Source organism: Castanea sativa, chromosome 7, assembly GCF_040712315.1.
Source record: "Castanea sativa cultivar Marrone di Chiusa Pesio chromosome 7, ASM4071231v1".
Lineage (NCBI taxonomy): Eukaryota > Viridiplantae > Streptophyta > Magnoliopsida > Fagales > Fagaceae > Castanea > Castanea sativa.
In genome coordinates, this window is record NC_134019.1 from 39,774,274 (window position 1) to 39,792,073 (window position 17,800).

At 32.2% G+C, this 17,800-nt stretch overlaps 2 protein-coding genes and 1 pseudogene across 2 annotated transcripts; 1 reads left to right on the plus strand and 2 right to left on the minus strand.

The window, feature by feature from the left end:
• Positions 1-431: 431 nt before the first annotated feature.
• LOC142642934 (uncharacterized) lies at positions 432-5,756 on the plus strand. The gene is made up of 5 exons (XM_075817384.1): positions 432-979; positions 3,835-4,128; positions 4,386-4,604; positions 4,755-4,883; positions 5,272-5,756. The coding sequence occupies exons 1-5, from the start codon at positions 722-724 to the stop codon at positions 5,479-5,481; spliced, it is 1,110 nt and encodes a 369-aa protein (XP_075673499.1). The 5' UTR covers positions 432-721; the 3' UTR covers positions 5,482-5,756.
• Positions 5,757-5,954: 198 nt separating this feature from the next.
• LOC142644442 (aquaporin TIP3-1-like) lies at positions 5,955-11,864 on the minus strand. The gene is made up of 4 exons (XM_075819060.1): positions 11,829-11,864; positions 11,244-11,284; positions 8,376-8,511; positions 5,955-6,824 (listed from the first exon to the last, which is right to left on the minus strand). Exons 1-4 carry the CDS (start codon positions 11,862-11,864, stop codon positions 5,955-5,957), a joined length of 1,083 nt encoding a protein of 360 aa, XP_075675175.1.
• A 1,238-nt stretch (positions 11,865-13,102) lies between these two features.
• Positions 13,103-17,480, minus strand: LOC142644443 (aquaporin TIP2-1-like; annotated as a pseudogene).
• Positions 17,481-17,800: the final 320 nt, after the last annotated feature.

Here is a 17,800-nt window from a genome sequence, read left to right on the forward strand (position 1 = left end):
CATATTTTTACAACATTTTTTTCACTTACACGTATTTTCATAACATTTAAACAACATTACTAGAACAACATTATCAAATGAGCCGTAAATTTATTAGAATCTATCATAAATGTTTGTTTGGATTTGACGTCTGCATTTTCTAAGTCTACTTTGTTGTTGTTGTTGTTGTTTTTTTTTTTTTGTTTTTTAAGTCTAGCTACTGTTGCACTGTTAATTGGAAATGAACAGTGCAATCACACTATGAATAATAACCAAAACTCAAATAGTAATTTTTTATTAATTTTTATTAATTTTAATTTTTTAACAAAATAAATGATATTAAGACGCACACTAAGTTGCATTAGGGTCCAAACATTTTCACTCAATTTTAATTATTTTTTAAAATCACACATTTACAAATTTACAAATTCTTTTTTTTATTTTTTTGATAAGCTCATAAATGCGGTTTGAAGAGGAAATCAAACATGCCTTAAAAAAACTCACCCACCTCTTCTCTCTCTCCCTCTCTCTCGCATATTTAAGGCCAATATTGATGATCCATTGAGTAAGCAAAGGCAGCCTCTTATCACCCACCAGACCAAAGCAACTCTCTCAATCACTTTAACTCGTGTCTAACTCACGAGACTCAGAGCCAAAAAGCACACACACATACAAAAAAATACTCACAAGACTCACAAGAAAGCATAGCTTAATCCCACACCGAAAAAAAGAAAGCCAGTGAATGGAGACTCTAACAGGCACACCCAAGAAGAAAAGCGTAGAACATGGACAGGTTCTGGATGGTTCAGATATAATGGAGTTGGTTGAGAACGAGGAGGTGTTTAGCAATTTCGTGGACCATAAGTTCCAGGAGTTGGATAAAGATAGAGATGGTAAGCTTTCTGTGAAGGAGCTCCAGCCTGCTGTGGCTGATATTGGTGTTGCTTTGGGTTTCCCTGCTCAGGGCTCTTCTCCTGATTCTGATCACATTTATTCTGAGGTTTGTGTCTCATTTCTCTTTACTTTTCCTTGCTTTTGATCCTCTGTGTTCTTCAGTGTGAGGCCAAGTGAGAAAAAAAAATAGTTCAAAAATTTTAATCTTAGGACATTTTTAATCTATTTACTCAACTGACATCTCGTGTTGTTTCCAATGAAAACGTGGTGTTTAGGTTCTAATCCCCTATCTCAAATCCCAACTATCGAATTATAAAAATAAAGTTATTTAATATTAGACACATGCCTAACCTTATATTTATACTAATATTTAATCTGAATTATAAAAGAGATTGATTTCATTAAGCATTCTTTCCCAACAGTTAGTGCATGTTAATTGTTTCAGTTTATGTGATTTTGCTTCTTATGTTAAATGGTTTTTATCTTTTTAACACCATTGTTTTGGTGGATAAGATAGTAGTCAAAATAGACAATAAAGATGTCTCTAGTTCTGGTAAAAACTTTGCACTCTTTTGCACACATGTCACATGCACGTCCATATAGATAAAGAGGAATGTGTGGCAGACAAACTTGTGCATTATTTTCAGCAAAATTGAGTAATGGTGGCCCTTTTCTGTTCTGTTTTCTTTTTTTGTTTTAAGCTGATCGAAAATCAACAAAGTAAGGATTACAACCAAGTATTAAACAAAGAAAATGAACCTATTTGTCCCACTCATCAACACGGTAACAGTGATATGTGGTCAAATTTTTGTGACAAAGTTCTTGTTGTCTCGAAAAAAACAAAGGGAAAACACATGTCACTCATCCATTGTTTTGCGAGCTTCAAATTAGCTTACGCAGAAGATAAGGGTGGCACGTAATTGCTATGACAAAAAAGCTCTCGATTACGTGTTGTTGATATTCTAAAAGTCCTACTAGCTCATTATCTTCAATAAATTAGAGTTATTGAATTTGTTTTCATTTTTCTATGACTCTGTTTAGTTCACATTGTTCTTGGATTTAACAATATTCTGTGTGTCTGGACTTAATTTATTCAAGGACATCACAACTTTGCAAGTTGCACCAAAAACTATTATGAATAAACCTAATCCTTAAAAAAAATGGTCTACAGAAGAATTTGTTTATTGATATGATCCAAGTTTCAAGAGAGTGATGGTTGTAATTGCCTTCTTGGGGCCCTGTATAGGAAAACCAATTTTCTCGACATTTCCATTTCTAGTTAGCTCGAGAAGCATCCAACCTATGGTTCAACTTTGTCGGTTTTGTGGGACTTTTCTTTTCTTCAGTTGAGCTTTTCTTTTCCAACTTTACTTTTTGTTCTTTTTCTACTCTTTTTTATGAGGAATCTAGTGACGAATGTTGTGGAAAACTATAACTTTTCTTTGGACTTTATCACATACACGAATATCACAAAGTCGGCACTTGGCATGATTGTCAATAATAAGTGTGCAATTGGTTTGGCTTATTTAATAAGCATAGCTATAGGGGATAACATTTTCCACCAACTTTTTTCATAGTGGTTGACATAGCCTGTAAGGTGTGTGATATTGCTCCAATCACTATAGACCATATAAGCAATTGAAAAATATGGTGTGTTTGTAGCATTACTCTAATTTATTTGCTTATCTGTAGAAGTGTGTAAAAGTGATTTTGTAATTGGATGAGGTGAGATTTGATAAACTGTTCATAAACAATAAGCTAATTAAGCTCTAGAAATATCTAAACCAAACACGAATTCTGTGGGGACAAGCAAAAATGTCTACAATGAAGTTGCTTTGTGGAAGAGCAATAATGATGTACTCCAACCTTTTTTCTTTTTGGAAGCAATAATCTTGTACCTAATTTGCTACAGTTGTGGCTGACCCAATGATTATTATTGTAAGCACGAATTCTAAAATAATGTCACCACACCAGTTAGGCGCGTGGTAAATAAGGAAGCAATGGACCATTTCTCTCATGCTCATGAAACAGAGAGACCCAGCCCAGGTCTTGGGTCAACATGATATTATTTTACATTATTCATACTCTCTTTTAGTTTTATACCTAAGACTACCTTACCGACTTTATAAAAAAGAAAAAGTGTGTGAGTTGGACAGTAACCTAAAAGGGGTTTTTTACTTTTTATTTTAGGCTGATAAATCTAGTGGAGATCCACCTAGTATGAAATAGAATTTGAATACTTTAAACTTATAATTCTTAATTGGTTAGTATAAAGGATAGAACTTAGAATTACTTGTTATATACTCCCTCCGTCCCAGCTTGTTTGTCGTCTATTCCATTTTAGGATGTCCCAAAATATTGTCTTGTTTCTAAAAATAAAAATCATTAATTTACTAATATTCTTATTATACCTTTATTTTATTTTTAAAACTATTTTTTGATAAATTTATTTAAGGGTAGTTTTGGAAACTTATACATTTTTATAAGGCAGACAAGACAATAAGTGATGTTCTCTTAAAAAATTTGAATTTTCAAACAGGACAAACAAATTGGAACGTAGGTAGTATATTTTTTCATACTATAGAATTTGAACCTATGACACTCACCCCATATCGATTGCTTTTCACTATCAGACCAACACACCAATGAACTTCCTTTTTGGTGTAGGTAGGATTTAATGATCCTAAGTCTCTCATTCGACAATAAGAGACTTTTTTAGTTAAGCTAATTGAAACTCATACTTATCATGTTTTTTGATGTATCTGTCCTGTTATCTGCCAATTTATTCTATGTGGTCCTGCATATGGTGTACTTTAGTCCGTATGGGACACAACTAAACACCTCTAGACATTTTTTAACAGTGATAGTTCAAGCATATTAAGCTTATCAATTAAGTATACAAAATAGAGCCTTCTTATGTTTGCATCAACTGTGAACTAAGAGTGACCTTAAATTATACAGGTCTTGAGTGAATTCACACATGGCAAACAAGAAACAGTGAGCAAGACTGAGTTCAAAGAAGTTCTTTCAGACATTCTATTAGGCATGGCTGCTGGTTTGAAGCGAGATCCTGTTGTGATCCTCCGGATTGATGGGGAAGATCTCCTTGAATTCATTAATGGCCCAGGTTTTGAAGCTGAGATTGTGTCCATATTTTCACAGATAGAGTCACCTGACAGATCCCTCCGTGACCATTTAATCCAGGCTTTTGAAAAACTTAGCGTTGATCAAGGAATGCCTCCTTCAGACCCTTGGGTAATTTATTCTGAAACTATTGAACTGAAATTCATTATTCAGTATCAACATAGTTATAATTAGAATAGGAAGATCATCAATGGAAAGTGTTACACTTCTTGTACTAGTCCATCTTCAACGTGGTGACAAGCATCATCCTACAACTCTTAAAGCATTCATGCTGCCTAAATGTGGGTTTTTAGTACACAGGTTATATTAATAGCTGCACTCTTATGTCATTTTTCTTTTTCCAATTACTTGGTTTTTTTATTCTGTAGGTTTTGGACAACATTGTGGAACCAGCATTGCAAGCCTGTGCTGGTCATGACTGGCACAAACCTGCCTCTCAAGAAGCATTCTTGGTGGAGTTTAAGAAAGTAGCAGAGCGTGTAGCTCAACATCTCAAGGAGCAGCCTGTGATTGTTGCCCATAGTGAAAATACCTTTGATGGAAGTGGCGTTAAGAGATTATTATCCAACAAATTTGAATTAGACAAGGTTTATATTGTTGACGTGCATCTTATTTCACTCATTCCAATTCAGTTGTCGATTTTTATTTAGATAAATTTTTAATATTTGTTGACATAAATTCCATAGTGCACACTTTACTCATGGGAAATACGCATTACAATCTATTATGCAATGCAGACCTTGAATGCAGCTTTAGAAAATGTGCCAAGAGATCGTAATGGAAAAATGTCCAAGGAGTATCTTCGTGTGGTGCTGGATGTGGTGTCCCCATCAGCTGGTCTACCTCCAATTGGTGCAGTCGACCAGGTATGCTACTCTAGTCACAGATCAGTTACCTTCAGCTTCAATATTTTAAGAACTTCAGCTTAATTTATCTTGCATAAATCAAAATGTCACATGTTGATTGATTTCTTGAATAAGTACTTCAAAGAACTGTAGCCTGTAAGGTGAATACACTATTATGAGTAAGATGCCACATGTATCAGATCCATCTTGCTTAGGAAAGGGAAAAGAAAAATGGGTTGTATGGTAGGCTGATACCTAAGGTTTGGAGTCTAGGCTCTACAATTACGTAAAATTACTGCCACAAGTCTAAGTGCTTTCCAGTTGACTCATTTTTTGCTTTTATAAGTAAGCCTTGTCTTCCTTAACACAATAATTAACATGTGATGAACTTGGTCTTTAATTTATGCAGATGGACAAGGTTGTTGCTGATGTCTTTAAGATGATTAACGCGGATGATGGGAAACTGGTTAAAGAAGATGAGTTCAAGAAATTATTGACTGAAATCCTGGGGAGTATCATGTTGCAATTAGAGGGAAATGCGATTTCAGTTTCTACAAATTCAGTGGTGCACGAACCCCTTGCCTCTTCTTCCTCACTTTTGCAGCCATCTTCCCAGTAATATACATTGCAGCGTTGTGTTCAATATATCAAGGGTAAGAGAAATAAAAAAATAACAATTAATTTTGATTAGTGTAATGATTACTAGCATAAGTTATGTATTGTCAGTTAAAGTGAGTGTGCTAATGGTATATATGCTTTAGACATGCAAATATAGAAGGCTGTGGAGCCAAGAATTATCATGGTCATCCACCCCTTCTTTCTTTGTGCTAATCACTTTATCACAACCTTATAAAAGATAGATGATCTCAGATGTTATTTGAATTTTGGGAAAAATTGAAGAGCATTTTCAGATTTTGTCTTTTAAAAGATAAAGTAAACATTTGCTAAACAACAAGTCTTTTCTTTAAAAGGCCCAGCCTTGAGCCAATAGAAAAGAAAGTTTTATTTGAACCAAATTTGAAGTCTTAAATAAATGCCTTACTAAAGGCGTTGTATGGGATTTGATTTTTTGAGAGAAAGATATACATTTCATTAAAAAGGGTATAGGGCAAGTACATCCTTGTCAACAGTTTCAGGGATACAGGGAGGCTTTTCCTCAGCCTTTACAGTTGCAGATTTGTAATTGTTAGAGCCAGTTGCTTCAATACAAGCCCTTGCAACTTTTATAATCTCATACCTTCCATCATTGACCAAACCCTCCTTAGGTAGGGTCTTAGAGAAAATATAATAAACAATGCAAGCTAGAAAGGGCCCCAACCAGAATACCCATTGTCCATGCCACAATGGACCTCCAAAAAGCAATGCTGAGGCAAAGCACCTTGCAGGGTTCAGTCCAGCACCAGCATAGCCAATCCTACCAGTTACCACATTGGACACATAAACTGCTATGGCTATTGATGCTGCTATCTGAATACAAACCATAGTCGCCCCAAGTTCTTTGCTCCTTTTCTTGTCAAATGCCACTGTAACAGCAACCAAGAGGATAATAAAGGTACACACAAATTCTAACATCAGTGCAGTTCCCAGACTAATACCAGAGCCATTATTATCGATAGTGCAACCACCTAACATGTACTTCTCTACTGCATCATGGCTCATCGCACACTTCAATAAGTAGATGGCCATTATAGAGGCAAGGCATTGCCCCAAGAAAAAAACACATGCACGTACAAGACATATAGCACCCTTGAGGGTTGCAATGAATGTGAGCAATGGATTCAAAAAGGCCCCAGTTAGAGGAAACATGGTAAAGAGGAAGAAGAAAGCAATGATGAACACCACAAACGGGACCAGCAGCTTGGGGTCACTGACATTAGATTCATAGCATGAGAGAAGGCATGTCGTGAGTGCGAATAAAAAGAAGGTGGTTGCCACTGTCTCTGCAAGGGCTGCCCTCCACATCTGTAAGAATAAGCCAAGAGGGAAAAGTCAATCCCACACTTCTTAAACAAGTTGAGACATAAAACATACAAAGAGTAATTATAAACCTCACGAACAAATGTGCCAACTTTTGTATGCATAGCAAGAAAATAATTCAGAAATTTGTTTATGGGTAATTATACTTACACATTGTACTAACAATGTAATTTTTATATTGCTAGTACAATGTAAACTAAGAATTTTCCTTCATTATATTAATGATATGTTACCAATCACATTCAAGTTTGGTTTAAGAGGTTTGATTGGAGATTTTTAATTAATTTATACGATTTTAAAAGTTCAAGATTTGATTTGAAACTAACAAATTAAAACCTTTTGGATTTAATTTGAGACAACCTTCAACTTTAGGATTTAATTTAAACTTACCACTAAAGTATAATGTTCAACCTTTATCTTGGCATTTTCAAGCAAAAGAAAAAACTCAACAACAAATTAATTTGATCTAAAGTCTGGGGGGAAAAGAGCAAACTTAACAACAAAAATTAGTAATTTGTTGCTCTTGAATTTCAGAACAAGACAATTAAGTGAGTAGTAGAGTGTAAACATTAAAATACAATTAAGTTTGAGGTAATGGAGGTGGGCATGGAAAGTGAATAAATTTTTTATTCTATTATTTAATTATTGTATTGTATTGAATTCTTAATAGAGTAATGCAAAAGGCATAACAAAAATTCTTCTTTATGAATTACAAAAACCAATAAATTGTCAAAGTTGAGTTGAATTGTTAATTAAAAGAATTGAAAAGAGTAAAGAAAAAATAATAATAAATAATAAATTAAAGTATTCTAAGAAATAAATATTAAAGTTCACTTAGCAACAATAATTAATTTTAATAACTTTATTATAGTATAAGATAATAGATAATTTCCAAGATCCAATCTTAGCAACAATAATTAATATCTTCATTATACTAAAAAACAATGTCTTTTTTTTTTAGAACCCAAAAAAAAAAAAGTCTAATAAACTTATATATACTTTATCATTTATTTTCTTGCTAGTATCATATATATATATATATATATATATATATATATATATATAATTTTATAAGGAAATCATGTGTAGTGCAAAATTCATTTCATATCTAAAATTCATGTTCTAAGAGAACTCGAGTTGACTTGAAAAATCTTCCTTCGTATCAAGTTATAAGAAAAGATCTCATCTTATTATCCTAATGATTAATTTGAAATAAGAATATATTATTTACAAAGAGATTCCTTGTTAACATCTTCAATACAAATTTGAAATCCCCTTAAAGAATATTCCTAGAGACAACACTGTATGTATGAGTGTGTATAATATATATAAGCAGTAAGATAATTACACCTCGCATGATTCTCCAAAGATAATAATAAAAAATCTAAATCTCAAATGGACCGAAAAAAATAGCCTATTGACTTGAGCTCTTGCGAGTTGCGAGGGGGTTCTGAGACTATGGATGTGTATAATAAGAATCAAAGCCTATTGACTATACTTGAGCATCCTATAGACACATTTATAAGTCAAGCTTACCTCCGATGAGAAAATTTCATGGGCACCAATTGAGTCAAGGAAAGTTGTCTTGAGGGATTTTCTTTCTATCTTCTCAGATGGTTGTGAGAAACTTTCATCATTTCCAATGGCTACAACGATATCCATAGCTCCAGTTCTACACAAGGAAAATGTAAGAAAGCTTTCATACTGGGAAAGATATTTAAAAAAAGTGTACAAAAGAGAAGGGCCTGTACTGCCTTGTACAAATTTTAAGATTTTTATGGTGACATATTATTTAACATTTTAAATGACATAATATTTTGTACACTATTAAATACAATAAATAAAATCTCAATATTAAAATTAATAAAATTGTCAATGATAGTAATTAATTATTCAATAAAATTCATTCTACATAGACAATAAAACAAGAAGGATTCAGATATGAATGAACAATGATTACTTATAACACTTGCAGTCTGCACTGGTAGGTAGTCATAAATGTACAACAATAATATAGCGTCCCGATAATATATTGATATATTTTTTTGCTCTCATTAATATATTGATATTGTATTATCCTAAAGTCAAGAATTTAATATAGTTTAAAAAGTTATATGTATAAAACATGAATGCTTAGATATGTTTTCCTCCAAAAAAAGAATGCTTAGATAGTTAGATATGAATGGACGTGCAGTCTACACTGGTAGCTAGCTATAAATCTACATTAATAATAATATAGTGTCTCAATAATATATTGATTTTTTTTTTTGCTCTCATTAATAAATTGATATTGTATTATAATAAAATCTGAAATTTAACATAATTTTAAAAGTTAATACAAAATAAGAACACTTAAATATGAATGGACAATGATCACTCATAACACCTGCAGTCGGCACCGGTAGTTAGCTATAAATGTTAATAACATAGTATCTCAATAATATATTGATATTGTATTATCAATTTACCATATTTTCCGGATTTTAATATAGTTTAAAAGTTCTATATACTATGTTTTTTTTTGAGAATATAGTATCCACTATGGCTATAATTATGTATTTCAAAAGTTTTGAGTTCCACATTTTCTTCATGAATATAAACAAAATATAAAAATATTAACATTAACAAAAGATGATATATATAACCGTGTGCCTATAATTCCTAAAGCTATTGGCTAATATCGGATTGTGCCTGTCGGGGTAGCTCTATGGATTTTGGGGTCTAAGCCAAATATTAAAAAAAAAATGCAAATTTTTCTAGCGATATTTACCAAAAAAAAAAAAAAAAAGGAGGTTTGGGCTAGTTTTTATTTTTATTTTTTTTAATAAGGATTTTTATGTATTCTTTTTATTTGTTCTGTTTTGTTGAGAGAGAAAGAGAGAGGGAGAGACTTAAGCTTCTAGGTCACAAACTTCTTTCCTAATTCCCCCCCCCCCCCTTTTCCCCTTTTTTTGGTATATAATTTATTGGTCTCCTTTCTCAAATTTTCTTTTTCTTTTAGACATTTTTTTTTCCTTTTTTTGGCTATATTTTGGGTATAATTTATCAGCTTGCTTTCCCCATTTTTTTTTCCTCATAAACGGTTTTTTCATTATTTTTTAGCCATAATTTAGGGTTTAATTTATTCATTTTACAGAATTAACATTATTATTTTATTTTTAATCAAATAACTTACCTAATTGGATAAAATTTGGGGGTCTTCCACAATTTGGAGGTCTTGCATAATTCGGGGGCCTTAGACGGTCACCTAACTTTGAGAAGCAAACGTATTCTCATTTTCCTACCTTTTAGGTTTTTACTGCAAAAGATAAAATATGGTTTGTTAATCTATTTTTCCCCTTTTCCATGTTAAACTTTGGTTTTACACATATATACACTTAGATTAGACTAGAATAGAATTTATATATTGTATATATAAATATATAAAAAAATATCACTTAAACTTCACATGAATAAAATCTTATTCATTAAATTAGTTTCAAGCACTTGCGTGCATATATGTGTATGTGTCCATCAATTATAACCTCTCTCCCCCCCCCCCCCCCTCCCCAAATTTTTTTGTTTTCAGCACTCTTGTCAACTTTCAATCCAAAAAAAAAAAAAAACCAACCAATCAATTCTCATCAACTTTTTTCCTTTTTGTTTCTAAACCTTATTGGCTTAGAGCAATCACACCAACTCATGGATAGTCTTTTAAAATACAAAAAGTGTTCAATTTTGCACATTTTAACCCGAAAACCCGCACATCATTCATTGTAAAAATGTCTAAATATACACAATGGTCTTGTAAATGAACAGTAACCACACATATATACACGGTTACTGTTTACCGTATATATATATATATATTTATTCTTTTTTCCTCTCTCCTCACTCTCTTTTTCTCATTTCCTTTCTCACCTCACTCTCACGGTTATTGTTTACAGTGTTAAAGAAATGAATATTTGATTTGAATAAATGTGTATAATAGACAAACTAATGTAGGTGTTTTGTAAAAATAGGTGTGTAACATAAAAAAAGTAGGTTTTAGATGTGCAAAATGAATTTTTTTTTGCATATACTGATGTGGATGCTCTTATACGTTTTTGGATGATCAAAGACCTTATCAACAAATCACGTTTCTTTACTCTTCCTTTTTTCCCCCTCCTCAATCTTATAACGTATAGGAAAGAAATTAGGAAATTGTGGTGTGGCTTACCTCGACATCTTGATATTGGCCATGAAACAATATATACCAGAGTTAATATTGTTTTTTGGCTACATAAATATCGAGAGAGAAACGAAAATGATGCATTAGATGAAGTGGGTTGCATAAATTTGCTTCAATGATGCACACACATAATTAAACAGACAAACAAATTAAAAAGATGAAAACGAAAATGGAAATGTAATTAAAAGGCTTACAGTGTAACAAATGGCAATTCCAATAAACCTATATGGATGCACTGGGCAACAACTTATGGGGTTACATATATAGGCAATAAAAAATACTTATTTTCTAAATTAGAAGTATCAATCTCTTTCTCATTGAATATTTTTCCTTTTTTTTTTTCTCAATGTTTTAGTGACCTTTGCTTTATTAATTGACTGTTAGGTTCTCAAAACAAATAAATAAAATATAAAAACATTTAGTTGACTGTTAGGGATCATGTCATTACGTATCTTAATTAATTAGTAATAATATATAAGTAGTCATTATCAACTGGCTATTAATTAATGTGCGTAAAAGGGTATCAAAGAATTGATTCTAAAAAAAAAAAAAAGTATCTAAGAATTGAAAAGGGCCACTAATTATCAAGGCGTGAAAAATGCTATACTTCAAGGCGTGAAAAGTACCAATCAAGTGTCCTATGCAATATGCAATGCCACCAAAATTTATCAAAGAGTCCCCATATATTTTTAATGAATTCAGATCTTCTAGATTTTTAAGAGTATTCTATCAATAAATTTCTTTGAGTACTCTATCAATAAATTTCTTTAAATTCTAACCACTCTTGTATGATTTAAGGGTCTAAATTCTACCATGTCAGCATTCCACTAACAATACTCTTAAAATAATAAAATAATGTTGCAAACAAAATAATTAAGATTATTATTAATAGAATGCTGACATGACAAAATCTAGACCATTAAATCATTAAAAAATGGTTAAGATTTAATAAAATCTATTTAGTAGAGTACCCTAGAAAATGAAGAGGATCTGAATTTATTTTTCACTCAACTAATTCAAGTAAAAGTTCATTGTCTAAATAGAAATATTTTGCAACAATATCATGATTTTTAAAGTTCCAGGATCTTGGGATAATTTTTAAGTACTGAAAGTTATACATCATGGAATCTCATTGTAAGACCTAGATGCAATATGTTGAGATATTGTCTAACAATGTTAGATGTAAAAGTCAACTATTAGTAGTTTCAATTAGCTCAACTGGTAAAGTCTCTGATAGTTGAATAAGTTATCTGGAATTCAATTTCCTACTTACACAAAAAACCAATTAATATTTACAATAATATAATCATTAGAAGCGGAGATTCTATAAAAAAAAAAAAAAAAAAAGTCAACCATTGAATTAACAATTCAATTTAATGTCATACAATTTAATATTGTTTTATAAATTCAAATGGCAATCTCACGTCATACGATTTTAAATTGAATAAACAAAGTCCATCATAATAACAATTAACAATTTTTCTTTTGTTTTTATAGGGAACGTGTTCGGTGTTCCTTGAATTTCACGGCTCTCAAAATGATTTGAGACAATCACTACACCGAAAGGGTTTCCGCAAGAAAGTTATCTCATGATGAGAAAGGCAGAGCTTTAGAAATATTTATTTTTCCAAAGTCAAAATTTTTATTTATTTTTTTGGAGAAACCAAAGTCAAATTGATAACCAATGTAATCGTGTGCTTTTATTTTTAATTTTTAATTTTTTTATCTACCTATTCAGTTAGTTAATATTTTTTGGTAGACTACTTCGATAATATACAAAGTTGACAATATAAGATAAATACTCGGCAACTAGTTCGTTTTTGTAGAACTCTCATGAGAATATTTGACCTTTTGTCAAAGACCAATAAACGAATAAACTATAACTCGGGTGAAGAGTCATAACCCAAGCTAAAAGAAATGGTAAAGCCAAAAGCCATTAGAGGAAAATGAGATTTTGGGAAAAATGGGATAGCATTTCAGATTTATCTTTTAGAAAGAAAGTGATACATTTGCTAAAGAAGTCTTTCCTTCAACAAGACCAGCCTTGTGACTAGAGAAAAGAAAGTTTAATTGAACCACAATTTGAAGCCTTAAATAAAAACTATATATTAAAAGCCTTTCCATGCCATGGCATAGAAGCTTAATCTTTATCTTGAAGATAATTGGGAGAGCCATTTCCTTCAAAACAAGTCCTTGCTAGCTTCATGATATCATACTCTCCATTGACATTGACCAAGCCCTCCTTAGGTAGGGTTTTAGAATAACCATAATAAACAATGCAAGCTAGAAATGGCCCCAACCAAAATACCCAATGTCCATACCACAATTGACCTCCTTGAATCAATGCTGGGCCTAAGCACCTTGCAGGGTTTAGGCCTGCACCAGCATAGCCTGGCTCCCCAGCAGTGACCACAATGGACACATAAACTGCTATAGAAAGTGATGCTGATAAAAGAACACAAACCATAGTCACCCCAAGTTCTTTGCACCTTTTCTTGTCAAATCCCACTGTAATACCAAGCAAGAGGACAATAAAGGTGCACACAAACTCTAACATTAGTGCAGTTCCAAGGCTTACACCAGACCCATCGCTATATAATTAGATGGTGCAACCACCTAACATGTACTTGACAATTGCATCATGGCTCATCACACACTTGATTGATCAAGAGGTAGCCCATTAGAGCAATCGCATCAGTATGTCTAAAAGATTCCGTCTATTTTACACAAAAAAAAACTTACTTTTTCTATTTTACACAATCACTTTTACAAAACACTCACATCAGTTTATTTATTATAAATACTTTTTTATTAAAATAATATTTTTCCTCACTTTTTTTTATTATTTCCCACCTACCCCCACCTAACCCATAAAGTATTTGCCTCTCGCTTTCCCCTAACCCACAAAGTCTCCGCCCCTCTCTCATCCCTCAAAGTCTCTGCATCATTTTTTTTTTTTTTTTGACAGTTCGAAATCTACAAGGAAGAGAGAAGATGATGATGATGAAGAAGATGAAGATGATTGAAACATAAGGAAATCCCTCATCTCTCTCCTTAATTCTTAGATCCCTTAAGTCTCTGCTATCATTGAGTTTGTATTTGATTTTGGGTTTAGGTTATGGGTTTTCAGTTAATGGTTTAATTTTGAGTTGATTTTCTATGAATTTTGGGTTTGATTTTGAGTTGGGTTTGGGATGGGTTTGAGTTGATTTTAAGTTGGTTCGTGTTGATTTTGAGTTATTTTTGGTTTGATTTTGTTGATTTTGTGTTTGGATTATCAAATGTTGAAATGAGTTGTGGTGGTAGACCGGTGATAGTTGAGTGGTGCTGTGTTTGTATTTGGTTGATACTTTCTTGACTGGTGTTGGTCTGTAACAGAGGAGCAAGAATATGAGGGAGAAGAGAAAAGCCTGAGTTCGTTTTAGAGGAAGAAGAGAGAGAAAAAAGGGAGCCAAATTGGAAAATTATTAAAATATCAAATATACGAGCTACAGTAACTGTGTATATATGCACGGTTATTGTAGTAATTGTGTATAAATACACAATTTTACACCCACTGATGTAGGTGTTTTTTTGACCAAAATGTGTAAAATGAAGGGATTTTTGTATTTTAGAAGACCCACTGAGAGCAACCACATCAGTTGGTGCATAATTTCCTTCTATTTTGCAAGAAAAGTCTTACTTTTTCTATTTTACACATCCACTTTTACAAAACACCCACATCAGTTTATCTATTCTACACACTTATTTAATAAAATATTCATCAAACAAAGAATAAAAAAATGGATCAAAACAAACAACGATCAATGAGAAACCCACTTATTAAACAATGAGATTGACGCCTTAAGCAACAAGATCGACGCCTCCGCCAATAATAACGGCAACTCTGAGGTATATCGGCTGAATCTCATAAAACTTCGGAAACTCAATATAAACCTGGTTCAGCTCTTTGTAATCCTTAGCCAAAAGACAAGCAAAAAGCAAATTATTGAGAGATTTAACTGTTCGAGGAATACCTAGATTGTGAATTCGCTTGAAAGTGTCAATGACTTGTGGAATCATCTTGGCTTGACTGTACAGAACGATAGCGTGAGAAGGGAAACACTTCGTTTTGAGGTCGGGCCGAGAGGTTAGGAGGTTGTTGAGGAACTGGTGAATTGTGTCGAAGTGATTGGATTTAGAGAGCTTAGAAATGACAACGGAGAAAGGGATGCAGTCGAGGTGGGATTCAGGTATAGAAAGGAGAGAGAAAAAATTGTTAAAATATTAAATGCACATGCTACAGTAACCGTGTATATTTGCACGATTACTGTAGCAATTGTGCATTTATGCACAATTTTATATGCACTGATGTGGGTATTTTTTTTGCTCAAAATGTGTAAAATCAGTTGCTTTTTCCATTTTGTACAACTTTGCACATGTTAATGGGATGCTCTGATGTGGATGCTCTTATAGGGCCAATGCATTGCCCCCAACAAATAGACGCATGCACGTACGTACAAGAGTAACAGCACCCTTGAGGGCTGCAATGAATGTAACCAATGGATTCAGAATGGCCCCAGATAGAGGAATGATTGTCAAGATGAACACGAAACAAATGATGAACACCACAAACGGGACCAGCAGCTTGGGTTCAGAGACACGAGATTCAAAGCATGAAATAATGGATGTAATGAGTGTGAATATAAAGAAGGTAGTTGCCACTGTCTCTGTAAGGGCTGCCCTCCACAGCTGAAAGAAGAAACGAAGAGGGAAAAATTAATCCTACTCTTATTTAACAAGTTGGTACATAAAACATCAAAAGAGTGATTATAAAACTCAAAACCAAATTCTTCAACTTTTAAACACAAAACAAGGAAGCAATTCAAAAAAAATTATTTATTATTTTATTGATACGAGTCATATGACATCAATCACATTCTAATTTGGTTTGAGGGGGTCTGATTTTCAGATTTAGCTAGGAATTTAAATTTATACAATTTTAGATGTTTAGAATTTGATTTGAAACTAAAAAAACTACAGGATTTAATTTGTAACAATCTCAAACTTCTGAATTTAATTTAAAATAACCCGTAAAGCATAAGATTTGAAATGTAACAAGTTTGTAAGCTATCCCCACATATAGAAACATTTAGCAGTTGTATTAATAAGGTTATCTTATCTAAGTGAGTGAGATGGTTTTCTTGACTTTTATGCAATATAAGTATTATGAATTAGTTATTTGACTGGAAAATTAAGCTACAATAAAATATTAATTTGGATTCGATGATTATGAATATTGGGCTTTAATTTTAAGGGTCTAGTTAATGGAAAATATAGAAAATTCTTAAAAACTGAGCTGCTTTTTTTCACATAATTTTTTAAAGTATTTTCTAAACGAATATGGCTAGAGTATATGTTAACAAAATCTTTTTTTAATAATATAATATATAAGATAGATGATATTCTAAGAAGACGAGCAATTTTTAAAAAATTATAACATAAAACGGACGATACACAACACCAGCATGACACGAATATGACTCATGTATAATACTCTAAATGAAGTGTTTGTGCTTCCTAGATGATAATTGCCCCATCTCAAACTTCTGGATTTTAATCCCTAAAGTATAAGATTTAAAATGTAACAAGTTTGTAAGCTGTCCCTACATATAGAAACATTTAACAGTTGTATTAATAATAAGGTTATCTTAACTAAGTGAGTGAGATGGTTTTCTTGACTTTTGTGCAATATAAGTATTATGAATTAGTTATTTGACCGGAAAATTAAGCTACAATAAAATACTAATTTGGATTTGATGATAATGAATATTGGGCTTTAATTTTAAGGGTCTAGTTAATGGAAAAAATATAAAATTGTTGAAAAATGAGTTGCTTTTTTTCATAATTTTTTTAAGTATTTTCTAAACGAATATGCCTAGAGCATATATTAACAAAATCTTATTTTAATAATATAATATATAAGATATATGATAATTTAAGAAGAGACGATCAATTTTTGAAAAGTTATAACATAAAATGGGCAGTACGATACCAGCATGATACGAATATGAATCATGCATGACATCCTAAATGAGATGTTCGTGCTTCGCCCCATGCTTAAGTACTCCTTGTGAACAGCAAGATTACTAAATCTAAAATGGACCGAAAGAAGAAGGCCTATCGACTCGAGCATCTTATATATAAGTCAACCTTGTCAATCTAACCTCGGATAAGTAAATTTCATGGGCACCAATTGAGTCAAGGAAAGTGCTCTGTTTTCTCAAATAATTTTGAGAAACCTTGATCAGTTCCACCAGAGATAACGACATCCATAGCTCCATTCCTACACAAGGAAAAAGGAAGAAAGCTTTCATTTCGGAAAATCATAAGCAAAATTTGTACAAAAGAGAAGGGGCCTTTGCCTTCTGCAAATTGGCTACTCCCACCATGTTTCAATTATTGACTAAATTTTCATTTTATTTTATTTTTTCTAAAGTTTGGTATTAGATCTTCCTAGGAGGGTGTGTGGAAGTCTGAACTTGGAGGATAATGATCATTCTCATTTCATAGTTTAGATTATATCTTAAAAATTTTAAAGGTTTATATTATAGTATGTTATTTGAAAATATAAATAACATGATACTTTGTTGTACACTGTTAGATACAATTAAAAAAAATATACATTATAAAATCAATAAAGATCTTAACCCTAGTACTTAATTATTCAATAAGATTCATTCTACTTGGACAAGAGAATACAAGAATGCTT